Below are 20,852 nucleotides of genomic sequence, written 5' to 3' on the forward strand. Positions count from 1 at the left end.
CACAGCAACCCACTTTCTGTTTCCAAGATTTCTGCTACTTCTTGAGCAGCTTCATTGCTATGTTCATTACAAGTAGTAATGTACTTAATATCTGATTGATCTTTACTTTTTAATATTTTACAAATCCAGCCCCTTAAAAATCTAAATATTCTTGATTTACCCCATCACTTTTAATTCGTATATCTCGAAGCAGCAAAGTGATGTTGAAAAACTCAAAGAAGAAAAAGAAAGGAGACTAAAGCCAAAAACACGAAGAGCACAAAACTAGCTAGATTCATGCTTTCAGATTTCGACTGGTGAGTCTAATCTGTATAAACCTTAAATTATTGCAAATCGTCCTTGTTCTTATCGAATCTACTGTTCTGGTATGAAATTTTTGGTTTGTCCATATCTGTTCTGACTTTGTTGCCGACAAAAACTAGTAAAGCTAAGCTCGTTCAATCGTTTGTCATGTTTAATTGAAGCAGTGAATTGTTCTTCTTCCTCTATTGGATGTGGATTTTTTCTAATTTGGAACCATGAAAGTAGAAATCTTCGGGAATCTTCTTGGCCTGATTCTGACTCAGATTTTGTAATTTGAAAGTTTAATCTAGAGCAAGTATTTTCTTAAATGTCTAATTAACAATTTTTTAAAATTCATTTTCCGTTCGGTTCGGTTTACATGGTATTGAAATAAGAATTGATTTTGGGTTCGGTTTACACTGGTTTAGAGAACAAAAAAATAAAAGAGTCACGCGATGGAAATTTTGGAGAGAAGTGCGTCGATTAAAATAGGCATGATTTCTAAAGGTAAACCCCTTCAGGAATTGCTCTCACTCACGCAACGCGCACTTTGTGCGAGTGGTTGCGAAATAGAGCCTTCTGATTGGCTGAAAAACTCTAAAAAAAGTGAAATAGTATACATGTTGCTAGCTCCTCTCCATTTAGTTTTTCGTCTTCTTCTCTCAATCTGATGGAAGTTGTTGTTTTCTAAAGATACAATTGATTCTATTGGAGGTTTTGGGTTATATTTGAAATCCATTCATGTCACCAAAAGAACACATAATTTTGTGAATCTGTATGCTGGCAATGTTTCATTAAACGATTCTGTTTTCATAGAGTTAGTTAAACAAATAGAGGACAACTTTTTGAAAAGTGATTTGACAATACTTTGTTTAACTCTCTTGATAACATCACCACTTCATTGACCACTGTGGTTTTAAAAAGGATTGCTCACAAACTGCTTTGTTTTTATAATTTTTTCCATTTCGTTTTAAGAAAACAGAGATTTTGATTTCTTCAGTCCTCTGTTCTTGAAATAGCCAACCATATACATTTAGACAACTGCCATTAGAAATCCACAAGGACAACCTATAACTGCAGCTTTTCATGAAAAGATTGTTTCCTTCCTCTAGCTGCTTGGTCTGTGTAGAGCATGGTTGTTGGATTTGCATTCCACATAGTTTGTTGTTGTTCGCGTAAAATGTTTGGATCGTTCAGTCTGTCTAGCTGAGGACTCTCAGGGATTCTACCTGTAAGTTTGTTGTTGCTCAACTCCAATATATTCAGCTCGCTGAGCTTGGATAGTCGCCTGAGAGGTTATTGTGTGAAAGTTCTTCTCAAGATTTGCAAAACTTTGTGGGATCAATCCAGAGATGTCGTTGTATGAGAGGTTAAAAAATGGGGCTTGTTCTTGGAGAGGTCTATCAGAATGTAGAGGTAGAGGTTTCTATAGGCAAGACCATGTTTTGAATTCTTCCAGTTCACTCTGCTAAGTTGTGTATTTCGATAGTGAAGCTGTACATGAAAGGCAAAAGCGAAGACGAGCTCGGGAGAGATTCTTTCAGAGCTTGTGAGATTCCCAAGAGATGAAGGGAGAAATCCATCAAGATTGTTCTCACAGAGATCCAATACCTTGATCCTGAGAAGTTGTTTTCAGACAGCATCAATATCATGACCCATGTTTTGCCTACCGTATCAGGAATCTGACCAGAGAAGTTGTTTCTTGGTAGCGCAAGAACCGATAAGCTTATAGACTGAAACAAACTAGGAGGCAATGAACCTGAGAGTTTGTTGTCTGACAAAATTATGGATCAGCCAACCATTTGGGAAAACTTCCTTCAAGTTTGTTCATGCTCAGATCATCTAGGAAAAGAAGAGCTGTTTGATTCTTGAGCCAATCCGGAAACCACAAGATCTAAGTGACAGATGTGTTAACTTAGAGTGTGCATAGACAGAGCCATTCTCGTTCCATTGGAGTTTGAAACATTTCACTTTCTAGCAAATGTTAAATCATTAAATTATTTACATCTAATAATTTTAAACATTATTACAATCCACATTCAAGTCTTATGGCTTCAATGAGTGCAGGAGACACATGAGGAGGATCCTCAACAAAGCTTTTTGTAGAGGTTAGATTTATAGAGCTTTTGACATTGTTATTTGGGTAGAAGCTTTTCATTTCTTCTTCTGCGCCCCATCCGCGGTAAAGTATGACTTTACTTGGCTCCTGCGACACCAGAAGAGCTCCTGTTTCTTCCTGCATAATCAAATTCAAAACCACCTTTTATAAACGAATCCCAAAAGGATCATCAAGAAAGAACTAATTAATGGTTTGGTTTTAAGTTGTAATGTGGACATCAATTGACCTTTAGCTTTGCGATGACTTCTTGCACAGATGTTCCATTGGCTCTTCCTTTGACGTTTACGATTGCTAGAGGGTTTTTCTGAAAATGCATCTTCAGTGTTCTTGCTAAACCCGTAACAACGTTGCTTCTTCCTACAAAATAAAAGATTGGAAACTTGTTAGTCATTCTCGATAATAGGAACTATACGGTTCCAACTGAGCCTACCTATACGTGAAACACAAAAGGCATTGTGGTTATGTAATGAGCTTTATCGGGCAAAAAAACAATCTAAAAGTATTGGGTTTGGGATATGGATCAGGTGGTCTCTTAGCAGGAAAGAGTATAGAAGATAGTAAAACTCACCTACTGCAAAGGGTGGGCGCTTCTTCATCTTAAGGGCTTGTTTTCTCAGAATGAGCCTTTCTCTATTGGACAGATCTGTGACCAACCCATCATTTTTGCTTTTCCTCTCGCTCAGAGCTGAGACTCCTGAGCCACTTCCAGTTGATGATCCCAGTTCTTTTCCAGCTGGTAACTTTCGCTCAGCATTCAGAAAGCTTTTTCGCGGCTAAAAATTTCACAAAAAGGGTAATTAAGTAAATACAGCTACGCACAGGGCCAACAAGGAAAGAGAAGAGGTTTAGACATTACCATGGATCTATCATGAAATGAAGAAGCATTGGCAGAACTGCTTTCCGCAAGCACAGATATATTTGCAGATGAATCGAGAGAGTTACCATCGTGTCTCTGAGACGAGCCAAATCCAGATTCATCTTCTTGATACTCATGACTGCTCGTAGTAAATGGGTCTACTTCACTTTCGCTGTCATCCTTCGAATATATTCCCCAATGCAGTGTCAGAATTCAAAACTGTGTAATTTGCAAGAAACTTCAAGTAGGAGCTAACAATCTTACCTCCCAGTTTTCTTCACCAGAGGAAGGAACTGATAAGTCACATGAATAGCCGAGTTCAATTCCTTCTCTTGATTTGTCAGGTTCAGTATGCTGATTTTCTGTTTCTTCTTCGGCCTACATTAAAATATGGAGAATTGAGAAAATCATAGAAGCATCAAGAATTGGCTTGAGTTTACTGAAACTGTAAATAATTTACCATCCTGTTACTTGATTCCCCATCTGACCATGTTTCATTGGTTGCGCTGTCCTCGACCTGCCCCAACCAGCAGCATTCCAATGTTACGTCAATCTTCAAGGACTGTTTAAGCAAATCAAGCTGAGCCAAACATATGACTTACCAACTGACGGTTCAATTCCTCGATATTGTTGGAAAGTTTCAACACATGCAGCTTCAATGACTGCATCAGTTTGAGCAGAAAAATAATTAAAAATTCAAGTGAGGAAGTCATAAAACTAATTTGAAGTTTCCAGATAAGATAATATTTACAGGAAAATTTTGTCATGTCAAGGATTTGTTATGATTTTTTCTTTACCTTTCGACGTTGTGCCTCCACAGACCGCTTCAGCGCCTCTCTCTTACTGAGAAGTGTTTGAGGTCGTAGACATGGAGGCCGCTCATAATTCTTTCCACGATACACAATAATTGCATAGCCCTTACTCACCATCTCCACAGCAACTAGTATGCCACCACTTTCTGCTTCCAAGATTTCTGCTACTTCGTGAGCAGCTTCAATGCTGTGTTCATTACAAATGATCTTCACAAGTTCCCTATACTTCCAGTGAAGATGCATGTTCTCTATTGTTCCATCAAAGACGCCTCTTCTACCTTGAGAACACAACAAGATATGTCAGAACGGGGGTATTTACATAAACCACATCAAAGAGATGAGTCCATGACAGTTACTCATTTACCACGAATAATTACATGAAAGACTTGAACGGACTGCTTTCAATTGGAAAAAGAGGTAAAACAATGACCTACCTAGTAAAAGGAAAGGCTTCATTTTCAAGCCAATTTTCCGGAGCATGTACTTTTCATCGTTAGTAATACCCTCCTTGTCAATATCAGAAAGTTGAGGACTCTCTCTATTCTCCAGATCCGCCAGAATTTTTTCTGCATTTGCTTTCTTTTCCAACGCCTAAAGACAAAACTAACCGTTCAGAACTAAAAAAGGTCTTGCAAACCCAAGGGACGCAAGTATAAATTGTCTGTTAGGGCATACCATGGACAACTTCATACTAGTTTTTTCAAGGATTGCCTCAGGAGATTTCCGCTGTCTTGGTTTCATCTGATGGGTTTGAATATGATCCTTCTGATCCTTAGCTTCTAGTTCAATATCGTCTTTAACAGCCCGAGGTTTTATTTCTTCTTCGTTTTCAGTCAGCTTATTACCATGCACACTAGATTTCTCCATTATCATTGTTTGCCTTCTCCTCTCTTCTATTGCAGAAGAAACTGCAGCTGGTAGGAAATCCTTTCCTCTGTACAGGACAATGAAATCTTTATCCCGAGATATCAGAGTCCCTCCAGTCAACCACTGCAACAGACATATATTTTCCTCTCATCAATAAAATATCTTCTGTTATATGGGACTCCGACGGGTATAATTTCTTATTGTTCGCAAACAGAGCCACAAATAGTTTGATACTTCTAGAAGTAAATCAGCAACCTTTAACTCTTCGGCCATCAGCTCGCTATTAGTGTTCTGCACTCCTCTCTTCACTGCTATCTTGGCAAGCTCACATTTCTCCCAAAGCTTGACAATTGCAACAGCTAGTCCCTGCAAATTTCTATTTCTACCTGGAAGTCTCAGAAAAGAAAAGCCAGAATAAGTTAACAATCTTTTGTGCCTAAATTAAAGCTAAAATCAGGTGAAAATAAGCTTACCTAAAGCAAAATGACTAGGGAGTGGTCTACCAAGTCTCCTTATAGTGGTCATTTCATCATCAGTTAGTTTTGGACTGACGCCATATGGAAGAAGGCGAAATGGTCTCCTGTACTCAGGTACTACGGCTGGCAGAAGATCACCATCTACGGGAAGGGGATCATATGCCCACCAGTCAGTAAATCTTGGACCCAATCCCTCCAACAAACGGTCTGCTTCTTCTACTAGCTGTACTTCCCCAGGTAATTGAAACCGAACCTTATCCGGAGAACCAACGCCTTGCATTAACATCGGTTTAACCATTTTATTAGTAATACTCAGGGCAGAAGATTCTGCAATACTCTGTTTCTCTCTACTATCAACCACTCCCTGATCCATAGATGATACTCCTGAAGTAGTTTCCACTGAGGAATCATGCGCCAAATCCCGATCAGATACAAAATAAGGGTACTGATAATTTACCCCTCTATACAACAAAATTTTGCTTCCCGACCTCCAAATGACTAAGCCTCCAGTTTTTGTCTGTCATTGAATTTTGAGTAAGAAGTCAAATGTTACACATTAGAGCATAAAATTTCCACGAAATCAATCTGAAAATTTTTAGTGTAACTATCAAATCCCTATTATGTAACCCAGAAGAAATCAAAAGTAGAGAGGCAAACCTCCAAGACGTCATGGGTCCGTTTCATGTTCATTCTGGAAATATCTTCGCAGAAAATCTTCACAACCTCCGTTGTCCTCCATCTTTCGTGAATCCCATTCACGATCCCTTCCGTAATCCCAGCCTTGCCAATCTTCAGCTTCTTCGTCAACCTAATCCCCGCCGACCTCAACCGCCTCAGCTCCGCCGGCGGCAATGTCAATTCCGCCAAGGACGGAACCTTCTCCTCCTTCTTCCTCTCTATCTCCGTTTCCTTCTTCCACACTCTCTTCAACTCATGGTACCTTGAAATGGCAGTACCCGACCCGGGCTTCGGAACCGGGTAAGTAGGCGTGCTCCAGCTCGTGTCAATCGTGTGCCCGACCCGGTGAATGGGAAGCTGCTTAGGCAACGGAACGAATATCTCTCCTGGGGAATTATTCTTACCAGATTCTTCTCCCGTGGTTCTCCTAGTCGGTGAATCATGCTTCTCTTCCACAAATCCAAGGCTACGAAGCTTCTCAGCGATTCTCTGGATAGCCGATTGGGGAAGAGTCTTCCGATCGGAAGAAGCAGAACTACAGACGACGACGGAGTTCGCTCGACGGACATTGCGTCGCGAAATTAGGGTTTTGGGAACAGGGAATGGCGGGAAAATTCGATCGGGAAAGGTTTTGGGAAGAGTTAATGGTTGCTGCTGCTGCTGGTGACACAGAGGAAGCATCATCTCTCTCCAAGCAACTGGATTTTGCAAGCGGAGCACACTGTGCAAATAAAATATGCGTCATATCCGTAGAGGCACATGACTGTCACGTGATAGTTATTATCCTTAGCGATATTTAAACATGGGCTATTTGAAGACCCAATGGGCCTGTATTAAATTATTGGGTCATCAACCTATCCCAATTTGGTACTCGGGTCGGGTCGGGTCGGATCTTTCCGGTTTACCAGGACTAAGGTCGATCGATTCTGTTATGGCGGAACCTGATTCGCAGAGATCTTGTAAGATTGTGAGATTCTGAGAATTGAAGTCATGGGTATATTGAGTTACGCCGTCGCCGGCGGTGGATTTGCAGTAATCGGCGCGTGGGAGTCACTGGCAGTAATCGGCGCGTGGGAGTCACTGGACTCATCGAACCTTGATCCGAATCCATCTTCCCCTATGGCTCAGATTAGAGCTTCGCCGCCAAAATCTGTTGGATCATCTTCCATCCCCGTAGCTTTGCTTTCGTATCTGTTTATTGCGAACTCGATTTTCACCTTCTTCAGCTCAATCAATTCCCGCGATCGGGTCGGGTCGATGATCCAGTTACAGATCCTGGCAGTGGCAGTACTATTCCTAGTGTACGCCATTTTAACATATCTGGTCAACTCCAAAAAATCTGTCTTTGTTACTCTTCCGTCTTCGATTACGACTTTGGTGCTTCTCTTCGGCTTCGTCGAGGAGTTCTTAATGTTCTACCTGCAAAAGAAAGATGTTTCTGGAATCGAGAATCGCTATTACGATCTCATGCTCGTACCCATTGCCATCTGCGTCTTCTCCACGATTTTTGAGCTGAAATCGGATGCGACCACGCATCGATACGCGAAACTAGGTCGTGGGATCGGTCTGATTCTTCAAGGAACATGGTTTCTGCAAATGGGTATATCGTTTTTCACCGGTTTGATCACTAATAACTGTACATTTCACGAGAAGAGCAGAGGCAATTTCACGATCAAGTGCAAAGGACACGGTGATTATCACCGAGCAAAAGCTATTGCAACTCTTCAGTTTAACTGTCATTTGGCTCTAATGGTAGTTTTAGCTACTGCATTGTTCTCTGTCGTTGCTAACAAGAAAGGTTATCTCCCTGACGATCACTCTAAATATCGGCCTCTCGGAGCTGAGATGGAGAATTTAAGTACTTTCACTCTCGATTCTGATGAAGAAGACGAGATTCGAGAACAGAGAAACGTAGCTAAAGAAGCTGGTCTCAATGGAATCAGCTCACACGATTAAAGGTACAAATCAAAGTTTCAGACTTTGTTGTTTGTTTGTTTCGTATCTGTCCATTTTAGAAATGTTGTTCGTCAATGGGAGGATTAATGATTTTATGTAATCAAACACACGAGATAATAATAATGTTGAATCTTTTGCATTTGATATTATAAGATATTGTTTCTTATGAATAAAAATCTTGTGGAGAACAGTTGTCTATCTCTTTATGGTTTGCTAGTTAGTTCTAAAGCTACTACTACAGTTAGATCATTCGTGGAATCTTGTGGCAAACGGTTATCTAAGTTGACTGTGTCAAAGGAATCAAAGTTGTTCTTCTTTCATTTAGGGGCTCCTTCTTTTTCATCGCCTTGATCACTGCTACTCTTGAAAAACTTGCATAGAACTATGTAGACCACAAAGCTTATTGTACTTGTAAGAGCAAGCAGCCAGTAGTATTTGTCAAGCCGAGCTTCAGACATATCATCTGCAAACCAGTTTTGCCGGTCACCTCTTGAGCTCGAGTAAGCCTCGACGATTGAGATCAGTGCGGCGCTCACAAAGCTTCCAACACCGAAAACACTTGTGTAGAGAGCAAATCCCATTGTTCTCATTCTGACAGGAACCTCACTGTAGAAAAACTCTTGCATCCCAACGACTGTGAAAATATCTGAGATTCCCAAGAGGATATACTGAGGCAGCAGCCAGAAGATGCTCATTGGGACGGTTTCTGGATCATAATCAGGTAAAGTTTTCATCTTTTGGCTTATGGCTAGTCTTTTCCTTTCGACTATTGCCGCAATGACAATGGCAATGATGGATAGAAACATTCCGACTCCCATTCTCTCCATCACAGAGATTCCTGTACCGTTTTTCTTGATTCTCTTGGTAATAGGTATCAAAATCTTATCGTATAATGGCATAAGAAGGATGATGGATAATGTGATCGTGCTTTGCAGGGTTGCAGGTGGGATTTTGAAGTTGGACCCAATGTTTCGCTTCATAGTCACACCTTGTTTGGTGAAAAAGGTTGCTGGTAGCTGGAAGATAACCGCAAACATGAGAAGCATCATCCATATGGGCAAAAGGCGAATCACTAACTTAACATTATCAGTTCCAGAGAAACCCGTTTTCGAGCTCTCATCACCTTCCAATCCTTTGGGGGTTGTTGAAGGAGTCTCAATGTCTTCGGTCTCACATTTACAGAGAGGCCTCTCTTGTAGCCTACATAAACAAGAACCGTCATCATTAGTAAAACTTAAAAGACTAATTAGTTTCATGAAATATCATGGTTTTTCCGAACTTACTCAAGCTCCATAGCATCCAAATCTTTCTCATCTGCAAGTGTATATATGCTTCTCTGCTTCACTACTCCCCCTTTAATGAATTTAAGAATCTTCTCTAAAGGTGTAGTAGTTGTTTTCATCTTCAGACCGGTACCCGGAGCATAAACATATATTCCGCAACCCGACATGAACAACAAAATCGACAGGGATATTACGATACCAGGAATGGCAAAACCGAGTACCCAACCAAAAGTGTCTTGAATATAAGCCATGACTGTGACACCCATAAGGCTGCCGGTGCATACGCCAAAGTACCACCATTGGAAAAACTGAGTCTTTCGGGTAGCTTTAGCATCCTTTTGATCACCCGAGGAAAGCTCGAAATTCTTATTGAGGTCGTGGTCGAGCTGGTCTGCACCAAAGGCTTGAAGCGAAGGGTTTAAGACGCCTAAACCGATAGAGACAAGACATAGTGAAGAGTAGAGAAAGTAAGAAGAGATTGTCTTAGTAGCTGAACGTGACCCAGCAAATGCCGTCCATGTCAATCCCACTAGTCCCTTAAAAGAAAAAACAGAGATAATATATTATTAGATAAAAACTACAAAAATATAAAACAAAGGAAAATTTTCGAATTTCCACTAAGCTAGCTTTTTCGCCTATAAGATCCGATAAGACCCATTATAAGCACTATATCAACATTATAATCAAAATTCCATTATCAACACAACTATAGAAGGATCCCTATAAACACCATTAGAGGTAAAACAAAATTCTAATCGGACGGTTACCAAATATCAAATTTCTTAAAGACTCTTTAAGATAGTCTACTTGATCTACTCCTTAACTCGGAAAATGACCCAACACCTAACTTATAACTTCCTTAGATATACCAGTTTTTCTTGCACATACCCATCATCAGTTTATCACTTAACTACTGTTTAAACAAGCATATATACATAGACATCTACTAGAGGACCAAAACATTATATATATCAAAATATAATCAAATTTCTTTTAACAAGCCAATTATAAAATAAGATAAATAAAAACAACATTCCCTCACCGCCTGACCGTTATTTTCTGACGGTGGAGGAGAGTTTCAGGACTTACTTAACACTTGATTCTACTTACCACAAAGTAGACAGAAGAAGAAGCGAGGATAGTGAAGAATCTGTCCCAATAAGTATCAGCCAAAGGAGCAGAGAAGAGAGGCAACATAGAAGTGAAACCAGCCCAAGTATTAACTGTTTTAGCTGCTCTTGAATTACTCATCTTCACTACATCTGTTAGATATGTCACTAAGTTTGATGCAACTCCTTTGAATGCATATCTCTCCATTCCCGCAATCACTATACACACAAAGAAACATTATGTAAGAAAAAGAAACATCTGTTTTTAGTTTCAATGAAGTCTGAATGTTGAAACAAACAAAAAAAGAAAAGGTGAAAATCATTTACCTATGAGAAGGGCACATGACTTGCTCAGTCCTCTTGTCTTCTGTTCTAAATCCATTAGAAACTGTCTTTATGTGTTTATTGCCTCTGTGTGTAAGAGAGAGTAGAGGAGAAGAGAGATTTGGTTATTTGTATGTAAGAGAGTAGAGATTAAGGTGATTGTTGATGACTTGTGAGATTTATTTTCGTATTTATAAAGGTTTAAAATCGTCTTGAGTAAAAAAAAAAAGGGTTTAAAATCATTAGCTTTTGGGTGTTTGAGAACTTCCACTAATGGCAGCGATTAATTTCCATATTTGGAATTTCTAATCGTTGTCTTCACACTTATATGGGTAGATATGTGTACTCACATATATATATATATATTAAATCAAATAGTTCTTCCTTTTTTCTGCCATACTTCTTCTGTTTCTTCGAGTGATGTGTTTTCTAAATTCTAATGTTATACGAATCAAATTAAAACTATATAACCAAATATTTTCCGTAGAGATAATTAAAATATAGTTATATACTCATTGTATTCCTTAAAAATAGTAATCTTTGTGAAAAAAATTATACACAAATATCCTTTTTTATGTTCTAAAAAACCCCCCCATAATGTATTGGAAAGTAGTGAAAAAAAAAACAGAAAAGTATAAAAAAGATCTGATATGGAGTACTCTCTCTGTTTCACAAGAGTGTCATTTTAGAGTTTGATTTTTGTTTTACAAAGAGTGTTATTCAACATTTTCAATGTGAATTTTACACAGAATTTCATGATTTACCTTCAGCTTAAAGCTACTTTTCATTGAATTTAAATTATTAATCACTTATTAAATAGGAGCATATATGTATAATTCAATATTTTCTCAATTTATGTGAAATGTGTCAAAATAACACTCTTCGTCAAACGGAAGGAGTATTAATTTTGCTGATTTGTTCTACTTATAATTAAACACTAATGTCTATTGTATCTCTTTAGCTTCCTCTTTTTTTGGGTCAACATCTTTAATTTTAGAGAAATTGTTAAAAATGCCCATTTTTCAATACCCCTTTTCAAAAATGCCCTCTTTGAGAGTCCATTTTTAAGTTTGCCCTCTTTTAATTTTTAATGACCATTTTACCCTTATTTGAAACAAAATTAGGTCCACAAAATACAAAATATTTTTTGGCGGGAAAAGTGATCCCCCAATTTTCCCGCCAAAACACTTGTAAAAACCTTTAAAATACCTTGTAAAATTTTTTCGTAAAAATTTTTCCCGCCAAAAAATTTTCCCGCCAAAAAAATTTTTTTGCGGGAAAAGTTATTCCGCAATTTTTTTGGCGAAATTTTTTTGGCGGGAAAATTTTTGGCGGGAAAAATTTACAAGGTATTTTAAAGGTTTTACAGAGTATTTACAAGTGTTTTGTAAAGTTTTACAATGTATTTTAAAAGGTTTTACAAGGTACTTATAAGGTTTTATAAAGTATTTACAACTTGTAAAACCTTATAAAAAACTTGTAAAATCTTATAACTTGTAAAACCTTATAAAATAGCTTGTAAAATCTTATAATATCTTATAAATACCTTATAAATACGTTGTAAAACCTTTTAAAATACATTGTAAAACCTTATAAATACCTTGTAAAAAACCTTTAAAATACCTTGTAAATTTTCCCCGCCAAAAATTTAACGCCAAAAAAATTGCGGAATCACTTTTCCCGCAAAAAAAATTTTTGGCGGGAAAATTTTTTGGCGGGAAAAAATTTTACGGGAAAATTTTACAAGGTATTTTAAAGGTTTTACAAGTTTTTACAAGTGTTTTTGGCGGGAAAAATTGTGGGATCACTTTTCCCGCCAAAAATATTTTGTTTTTGTGAACCAAATTTTGTTATATTTCCTTATATATTTGTAATATCTTTTATTAAAAGAAGGGTAATTTAGTCATTTTGTACATAAAAGGGGTATTTTTAAAAATGGACAGCCAAAGGGAGCATTTTTAAAAAAAGATATTGAAAAAGAGGTATTTTTGTGAGTCTCCCTTAATTTTAACGAAAAAGAGGTTTTATCGTATTTTACAAAAGAAAAATACAAGAAAGAGAAATTGTTATAAATATGTTGAAATCATGCAAAAGCATGCAGTATATATCACTAAAATGGACCATCTCTAGCTTTTCTATCTGCTAGCTCATCCTTGTACAATATGAAAAATAAATAACTGTAATTAAAGTAATATATTCCTTTTATTTATATTTGGCGTATTGGATTCTCTTTTATTCGTCATTTTATATATTTTTTTCTTTATTATATTTTTATCACATTTTGTTCTTTTCCATATATACATTTTGTATTTTTTATTTGTTTATCAAAAGTTTGATGTGAGTTTATTTCGTGGTAGTATTTAGTCTATAATTTAATTTAATTAATTTATATTTGGGTTTGTTAGAATTCCACATCAAATTTTACAAATAGTCTAAACTCTAAAGTACTACACTATATAAATGATAGACCAAACCAGTTAGTGTTAATTAGTATTGAATTGAAAGCACATAAAAACTAAAGCAATTATTAATATATAAAACATAAGCTAGGATAAAATAGCTAGGATAAAATAATTTTTGATTTTTGGTTTCAATTCAAACAATCTTAGGTACCATGTACAAAGAAGTTACATACATACAATACAAGTAAGTATGTCGTCATGTAGGTATCATGTGGCACGTTTCGTGAATAGCGAATACCTGAACAATACACGTGTTCTCTATATGTGCCAAGCGTCAGTATCTAAAAACGGATGCATACGAATAATTCTTGTGGGGTGGCTATGTAATTAAGGAATTACAGACTGATTAAAGAGAGATGTTTTATATATTGTTGATTATAGTGGAACGTTAGTATTCAATTTACCTGACGATTTCATAGATACCTTAAATTAAAAGTGTTCGCGAAAACAACAAAAATCAATTAAAAGTGTGTTATACTTTAGTACATTTTTTTTTTGAACAACTTTTTTTTGCTTCATTGACCGACTTTATGGGATTAATCTATAAAGAAAAAACAAAAACAAAATTATGTAAACGATCTTCTTAAATATTTTTAGAAAAATTGTTAAAGAAACACCTATATACAGTACAAACTTATGTAACGTGGATGGCCGCCATCATTAGGGTGTGGATTTAAGAGAGGAATTAGATGAGATCAAATGGTTTAGAGGAAAAGTATTACCGAGACTTGCTCTTCAGGGAGCCACTATTCGAATCTTAATTTGATTCAAATATATCCACCGATCGCTATAGTTTGGCCTTAAACCGATGTTCCTCAATATCCAAGGAGTTGGCAAACCAGGAATCGTTTTCTTTCTCCTTCATACATCGATTGTTTGCAATTTATTTGGCTTATATATTTGTTGTATTAGATCTGTTTCCAGTGATCACGAAGAAAGAAATACAAAGAAAAGATAAAGCAAGTAAAAAAGAAAATCAAGACTAAAATATTAGGTGAAACAGAAAGTACGGAGAAAATGCGAAAGTAGAAAACTATAAAGTACTGAACAGAAATATGAAAAATTAAGAGAGATATAGATCTATTATTTTCTGACTTTGAAAGTATTACTCTATAAATAGCATTGTTGTGTTAAGAATTAAACGTGTCAAGGAAAGTACTAAAGTAGGAGATAATTACGAGAGTGGTTCTCTAAAAGACTAATATATATGATATACAGAGTCTTAACATACTTAAGATGAAATTCCAATTAAAACGAGGATATTTTCTAATATATTATTTTATGGTTTTTAAATGTTCATGTGGATTATAGATTATAAGAAATATTTGCATCGCAATAATGTTTTAAAAAAGCAAAAGGATGATAAAATCAACTTTAGAGTTTTTGGCTTTGGAGAAAAGTGTAGTGAGTGCCATAACGTAGACTTGCACCAAATTTTAAAAAAGGAACAGCTTCCGTGCATCAAACTTCTCTGACTCTGATATATATATTGCCACGTGTCTCACATGTTTTCGACGTGGATAGTTAGACCATCTTTACTGAGGGTTTCTAAACATGATCTTTAATAAATAATAAAATATATATTATTTAAATATTATATGGGTATCTTAAATTTGGAGAAACTTAGTCCAATTATTTCTTCAAATTTAAGATAACTATAATTAAAAAATATTATTTATCTATATTTACACTTTAATTTTATTTAAGAAACTTTTGTTAAGAAACCCCCATTAAAAATACTCTTAATCTGCGTTATTTCCAGATATTCAGAGCTTGGCAGCAAATATTTTTATTTTTATTTTTATTGTTTCGACAACTTCTTTATGGTTTAATTGATTCGTTAAATGTTTTTTACGTGGTCCAATAATCCTGACCACAAATATGGTCCAATTAACATAATATCGAACTGTTAAATATTTTTTATTTGACGAATCGACAAAGCCCGATTTATAACCAATTTTTACTACATGTGGTAACGCGATTTAGTGGAATCGAACTCCGGTAAAGAAAGCGGAGTCAAATAGATATAACTACTTGACTAAAGACACATCTCCAGAACTGTTAAATACTTAAATTTCATAATTTAGAGACAAAAGAAAATTGTCACAATTTATTAATTACGGTCAATTTCAAGATTGCTGATTTAGTTTGTTCCAAAAACAACTATTTTCATTAAATTAAATCTTGTTCTATTTTCTGGTTTCTTTTGTCAAAGATTATTTATTTATCTATTTCCTGGTTTGGTTTAAATAATTTAGATCGAACACTCTTAATCTCTTATAATATAATTACTACATCTATGAATATAAGTTGAATGGCATGTTAAATATTAAACGTAGAAGGTTTTTTTTTATAGAAAATAAAAGCTTTGTATCAAAATTTACATTGAACACTAAAAGGTTTCATCATTGTTGAGAACCTGAGAGCAGCACATGCTTACGTTTGTTGAGCACGTGAATTGCAAAAGATATTGGTGAAGATATGAATACATTCGTGTGTAAAGTAAATATGAATATATATGAACGTTAATGTTGATGAGAAATTATGTATCACTAGTTTGTAGACAACATGATTACGTACTACCAGAAAAATATATAATAATGAAGTTATGATGTAGATGTTGACAAATATATTTTTCAATTTTTTTGTTGTAACTATCTATATATATATATACTACTTATTTTCGTTAAATAAGTTAAACCATACTTGCATACAAAAACAAAATAAAATGAATTGCAATATATACGTAGTGTGCTGTGTACCCCACGGCCCACGCTATGGTGGTTTAGTGAGACGGAAATCATTTTGGTCTACAAAGGAGAAAGGGAACAGAGATAACACTGTCTGTCTGTCTACAATCTACATGAGATATATATACATATATTTTCATTCATTTTTCATTTGTCAATCTATATTTGCTAAGCGGAGTTGCTATTGACGACAGAGTAAAACAAATATTCTCAACTATATACAGAAAAACATCAATCCATGAATACTTTTTCTTTACATATATATATCAAAGAAATTACAAGAAAATCGACACCTGACGCGACCGTCCTTTTCGTTAAAATTTGCATCAGTGTATTTATCGGAGTTGTTATTTGTAATCTACTAATCTCATGCAACCAATTACTCTTTTTTTTTTTTTGTGAATAATAATGCAACCAACTCTTGATCGATTTATTACGTCTTCTGCACATTTCGTTAATAATTAATATTTAAAAATGTAAGGTATATATATATATATCTATCTGTTAAGCTATTACGAAATTCTACATAAATAAAAAATGAGTCACCTATGACTGCATTTTAAAATCATTGCTATTAGAAATCTTAGGACGTTCTATATATTTAGGCAATTAGGCTCTTATACTAAAAAGCAATATATAAAATACAACGGAACGTATACGTATATCCAAAAGTGGATTACTCAATTGGTTGATATATAGATGGTATAAAAAAACAAACGTGCTTTTGTATCTTGATTTTTCAAACTCATTAATATAATTCTCAATTTCGACGAAAAAACAAAATAAAAAAACAAACGTGCTTTTGTATTAGGAGACTTGAAATTGAATCAATGTATAAAAGGTTGGTTACGGATATACGGGGAAGAACGATACTCATTCCGTTTCAAAATATAAGATGTTTTAGTTAATACTATGCAGATTAAGAAATGTCCACTTTTATAAAATTTAACAATCATTAATGAAACTGCATAATATAAATAATAAGAAAATATTAAATTAATATATATATAAACTTGAAAACATCTTATATTATGAAACAAGAAAGTTTCTCAAAACATCTTAAATTTTGAAACGGATGGAGTATATGTTAATTTCATGAATTTTTCACAATCATATTAATTATCCAAAGGTTTATTTTTTTCTTTCATAAAAGGTTTTCAAATCCAGTAGTTACTGTCTTACTGATATCTGCGTGCCTAATCCTTATCTACATGCTACGCACGTAAACTCGCACTTAACGAACACACGTTTGTTTCACACGATCTACTTAACACCAACACGAACGCTTACACAAACTTGTATTTTTATATTACTGTGACAAATTAAACACTTACAAAATCTGTATTGATTTGGTGGTACAAGGTTAATTATAACTGACATAAAACATGTTTTTTTTTTTTTTTTTTTTTTTTGACATAAAACATGTTAATGCTTGGTTATTCACGAACATTTTAAGATTTAGAATATTCTTATGGTGCTAATCTACACTACATTATAAACTCCAAGTAAGTAATTAAATATGACCAAACTACACTACTTTTTTTTTTTTACCATATAATTTTGACCCTTATATTAGTATTATATGTTAATGTTTGGTTTTTGTCTGACATTTTAACATCTTCTGCTACCTTTCTATATAACACCAATCTCCAGATAAAGTTCATATTATATAACATCAATAGAGAACAGTAACTCAACTTTCTTAGTTTTTTTACCATATAATTTGGACTTATATATGTTAGTGGAAAAAATGTCGTTTAAATTATGAGTTTACCATTTCGTTGGTTTAAAGCATGAACTTTATACCTGGTGATTTAAATCCTTAAATTTATATTGATTTTCATTTAATTATGAATTCTCGTTGACAAAGTCAATTGAGGTACATCGTTAACTAGCTAAACAGATCAATAAGACGATATCATCACATAATTTTTCTTCTACACCAACATGATTTTCATCTTCCTCTTCAAAAACTATGCGATGACATGTCTGATTATTTCGTTTACCTAGTTAAAAATAGTCTCAATTATAGTCAACGAGAATTCATGCTTAAATTGAAAGTCAACATAAAATTGAGGATTTAAATCACCATATCTACATAAATTGAGGATTTAAATCACCAGATCAAGAATTCATGCTTTAAACCAACGAAAATAGTAACCTTATGATTTAAATGACATTTTCCCATCTGTTAATGCTTGGTTATTCACAAACATTTTAAGATTAGAGTATTCTTATGGTGCCAATCTACACTACATTATAAACTCCAAGTAAGTAATTAAAGATGACCAAACTACACTACTTTTTTTTTACCATATAATTTTGACTCTTATATTAGTATTATATGTTAATGTTTGGTTTTTGTCTGACATTTTAACATCTTCTGCTACCTTTCTATATAACACCAATCTCCAGATAAAGTTCATATTATATAACATCAATAGAGAACAGTATATGTTGAAAATGCATCAATATATAATTTGGACTTATATATGTTGAAAATGCATCAATATATGCATGTCGCGTCGATATACACATAAACTAGTTTGTTTTTTTTTAATATAATATCAATTCCGATGATAAGATGAAAATGTGAAAAAATTCTACCATACCTAATTAAAAAATGGTTTAGACTTTTCAAACAATTTTGTTTCATCAGTAATTTCAACAATGATATATAAGGATTCAATTTAAAAATGTCATATTGTAGATCTCAATTTCCATCATACCCAATAATATAACAAAACCATATTGAAGGCCCAGTAACATATACGATGGCCCAACAAATAAGTGGTCTGGGGGTCAATTTCATACAATTTTGGTAGTCGAGTCGGTACTCTCTAGGGGTACTACTGTCATTCCACAAGTAGGGGTAGAATCGGTAATAAGGATACAAACTCACCTCTTTCGATTTCTCTCTCTCTAGCTGTCTAGCAGCAGCAGTAGCAGATCTGAGTTTTGGAGAGTTCAAAGGAAGAAGATAACTCCAATTCCAACCAGGTTCGTATCGAAACTATTTTCTCTGTTGTTTATGAAATCTTACTTCAGTTTGATCTTCCAGTGAATTTCGTTAGGATTCGCTAGATTCTTACCAGCGCCTGTAGATCGATTTGGGTTATGTATACTCTCACGAAATGGAATTTTACATCGGTGGGAAGAGATGATTAAAGAGTTCCAATCTAAGAATCCACGATTTCGAATTTCTCGTTTTGAGATGATTAAAGAGTTCCAATTTAAGCATTGCGATGTTGATTGTGTTGGTTAAACGCTTAAAATTGAGGTCTGAGTATAAATCATCCGTGTGCTTACCATGTCTTGTCTGTGGTAATTTGTTAGTTGATCTGCTTAGTAATCAAACTTTGCTTCGTTTAATGTCTGGATCAACATGCTCATATGGTTGTGTTCCTTGTTGATTTGTATTATAACAGTGAAAGCATTCAGGAAGGAAACATGCCTCCTCAGAAGATTGAAACTGGTCATAGCGACACTGTCCATGATGTGGTCATGGATTACTATGGAAAGCGACTAGCAACTGCCTCATCTGATTGCACCATTAAGATAACCGGAGTTAGCAACAGCGGTGGATCTCAACATCTAGCTACCTTAACCGGTCATCGAGGTCCTGTCTGGCAAGTCGCTTGGGCGCACCCAAAGTTTGGTTCATTCCTTGCTTCGTGTTCCTATGATGGGCAAATCATATTATGGAAAGAAGGTAACCAAAACCAATGGACACAAGCTCATGTCTTCACAGACCACAAAGTTTCAGTCAACTCTATCGCTTGGGCTCCTCATGAACTCGGATTCTCCTTAGCTTGCGGAGCATCTGATGGAAACATATCCGTTTTCTCAGCTAGAGCTGATGGCGGTTGGGACACATCAAAGATAGACCAAGCACACCCGGTTGGAGTCACTTCAGTCTCATGGGCACCGGCCACAGAACCAGGCGCACTCGTTAGCTCTGGCATGCTCGATCCGGTTTACAAACTAGCATCCGGCGGGTGTGATAGCACCGTGAAAGTGTGGAAGTTCTCCAGCGGGTCATGGAAAATGGATTGTTTTCCGGCTCTTAACAAGCACACGGATTGGGTCCGTGATGTGGCTTGGGCACCGAACTTGGGTCTCCCAAAGTCAACCATAGCCAGTGGTTCAGAAGATGGGAAAGTGATCATATGGACCATAGGGAAAGAAGGTGAACAATGGGAAGGTACGGTTTTGAAAGATTTCAAAACACCGGTGTGGCGGGTCTGGTGGTCGTTGACGGGTAATTTGTTGGCTGTTTCCGATGGGAACAATAACGTTACGGTGTGGAAAGAGGCTGTTGATGGAGAGTGGGAACAAGTGACTGTTGTTGAGCCATAGATTGTTGTTTGTTTGTTTGGTTATCTTTTGCTTTGTGGTAATATCAAATGTGGTGTGTTCTGTATACATTTTCTAGGGACCTGTTTCTCTCTATACGTTTCTCAGGAAAATATATTTTATGTATTTTAATCGGTCAGAACAACAAATATTGCAAAGGAAATGTATTTTCGTGAAACTTTTAATTCTGATAATGATTTTTTATTTAGTGGAATGGTTTTTTTTTTTTTTTTTTTTTTCACTTTTTACTCTTTTAAGAGATTCGGACATTTGGTAAATTTAGTGTAGTTTATAACCAAAATTAGTATATATTAGAATTTAATCCGCGGTATACCGCGGGGCTATATTTTTTTAAAAAATGTAATGTTATTTTTTAAAAGATTAACTAAAGATATATCATATTAATTTGTATTTTTAAATGTAGATATCTATCTATCAATTTTTGAAGTATAGATACGAAAACATACATTTTTTTTAAGTAACGATGTATGGTGGATTTTAAAATTTTGAATATTTTACTCT

At 35.3% G+C, this 20,852-nt stretch overlaps 4 protein-coding genes and 1 long non-coding RNA gene across 7 annotated transcripts; 3 read left to right on the forward strand and 2 right to left on the reverse strand.

The window, feature by feature from the left end:
- LOC110229979 lies at positions 1-2,282 on the forward strand. Its single transcript, XR_002333257.1, has 2 exons — positions 1-1,698; positions 1,772-2,282. It is a non-coding gene; the product is annotated as an uncharacterized LOC110229979 (long non-coding RNA).
- Positions 2,210-6,811, reverse strand: LOC110229970 (CRM-domain containing factor CFM2, chloroplastic). Its single transcript, XM_021031302.1, has 13 exons — positions 6,070-6,811; positions 5,410-5,929; positions 5,192-5,322; positions 4,745-5,059; positions 4,504-4,660; positions 4,055-4,347; positions 3,860-3,919; positions 3,718-3,774; positions 3,522-3,635; positions 3,258-3,437; positions 2,970-3,174; positions 2,628-2,758; positions 2,210-2,518 (listed from the first exon to the last, which is right to left on the reverse strand). The coding sequence occupies exons 1-13, from the start codon at positions 6,772-6,774 to the stop codon at positions 2,309-2,311; spliced, it is 3,078 nt and encodes a 1,025-aa protein (XP_020886961.1). The 5' UTR covers positions 6,775-6,811; the 3' UTR covers positions 2,210-2,308.
- Positions 6,812-7,009: 198 nt separating this feature from the next.
- Positions 7,010-8,517, forward strand: LOC110229975. Of its 2 annotated transcripts, none has more exons than XM_021031309.1 (2): positions 7,010-8,048; positions 8,427-8,517. In XM_021031309.1, exon 1 carries the CDS (start codon positions 7,081-7,083, stop codon positions 8,044-8,046), a length of 966 nt encoding a protein of 321 aa, XP_020886968.1. In that variant the 5' UTR covers positions 7,010-7,080; the 3' UTR covers positions 8,047-8,048; positions 8,427-8,517. The 2 variants fall into 2 exon arrangements, with proteins under 2 accessions (XP_020886968.1, XP_020886967.1); XM_021031308.1 differs by having other exon boundaries at positions 8,372-8,460.
- LOC110229972 (protein NRT1/ PTR FAMILY 5.9) lies at positions 8,161-14,130 on the reverse strand. Of its 2 annotated transcripts, XM_021031306.1 has the most exons (5): positions 13,947-14,130; positions 10,766-10,849; positions 10,440-10,657; positions 9,330-9,865; positions 8,161-9,246 (listed from the first exon to the last, which is right to left on the reverse strand). In XM_021031306.1, the coding sequence occupies exons 2-5, from the start codon at positions 10,818-10,820 to the stop codon at positions 8,364-8,366; spliced, it is 1,692 nt and encodes a 563-aa protein (XP_020886965.1). In that variant the 5' UTR covers positions 10,821-10,849; positions 13,947-14,130; the 3' UTR covers positions 8,161-8,363. The 2 variants fall into 2 exon arrangements, with proteins under 2 accessions (XP_020886965.1, XP_020886964.1); XM_021031305.1 differs by lacking the exon at positions 13,947-14,130 and having other exon boundaries at positions 10,766-11,066.
- Positions 14,131-18,843: 4,713 nt separating this feature from the next.
- Positions 18,844-20,517, forward strand: LOC110230232 (protein transport protein SEC13 homolog A). Its single transcript, XM_021032393.1, has 2 exons — positions 18,844-18,974; positions 19,403-20,517. Exon 2 carries the CDS (start codon positions 19,425-19,427, stop codon positions 20,331-20,333), a length of 909 nt encoding a protein of 302 aa, XP_020888052.1. The 5' UTR covers positions 18,844-18,974; positions 19,403-19,424; the 3' UTR covers positions 20,334-20,517.
- The last annotated feature ends 335 nt before the right edge of the window (positions 20,518-20,852 follow it).

Source organism: Arabidopsis lyrata, assembly GCF_000004255.2.
Source record: "Arabidopsis lyrata subsp. lyrata unplaced genomic scaffold ARALYscaffold_3, whole genome shotgun sequence".
In the NCBI taxonomy this organism is placed as follows: domain Eukaryota; kingdom Viridiplantae; phylum Streptophyta; class Magnoliopsida; order Brassicales; family Brassicaceae; genus Arabidopsis; species Arabidopsis lyrata.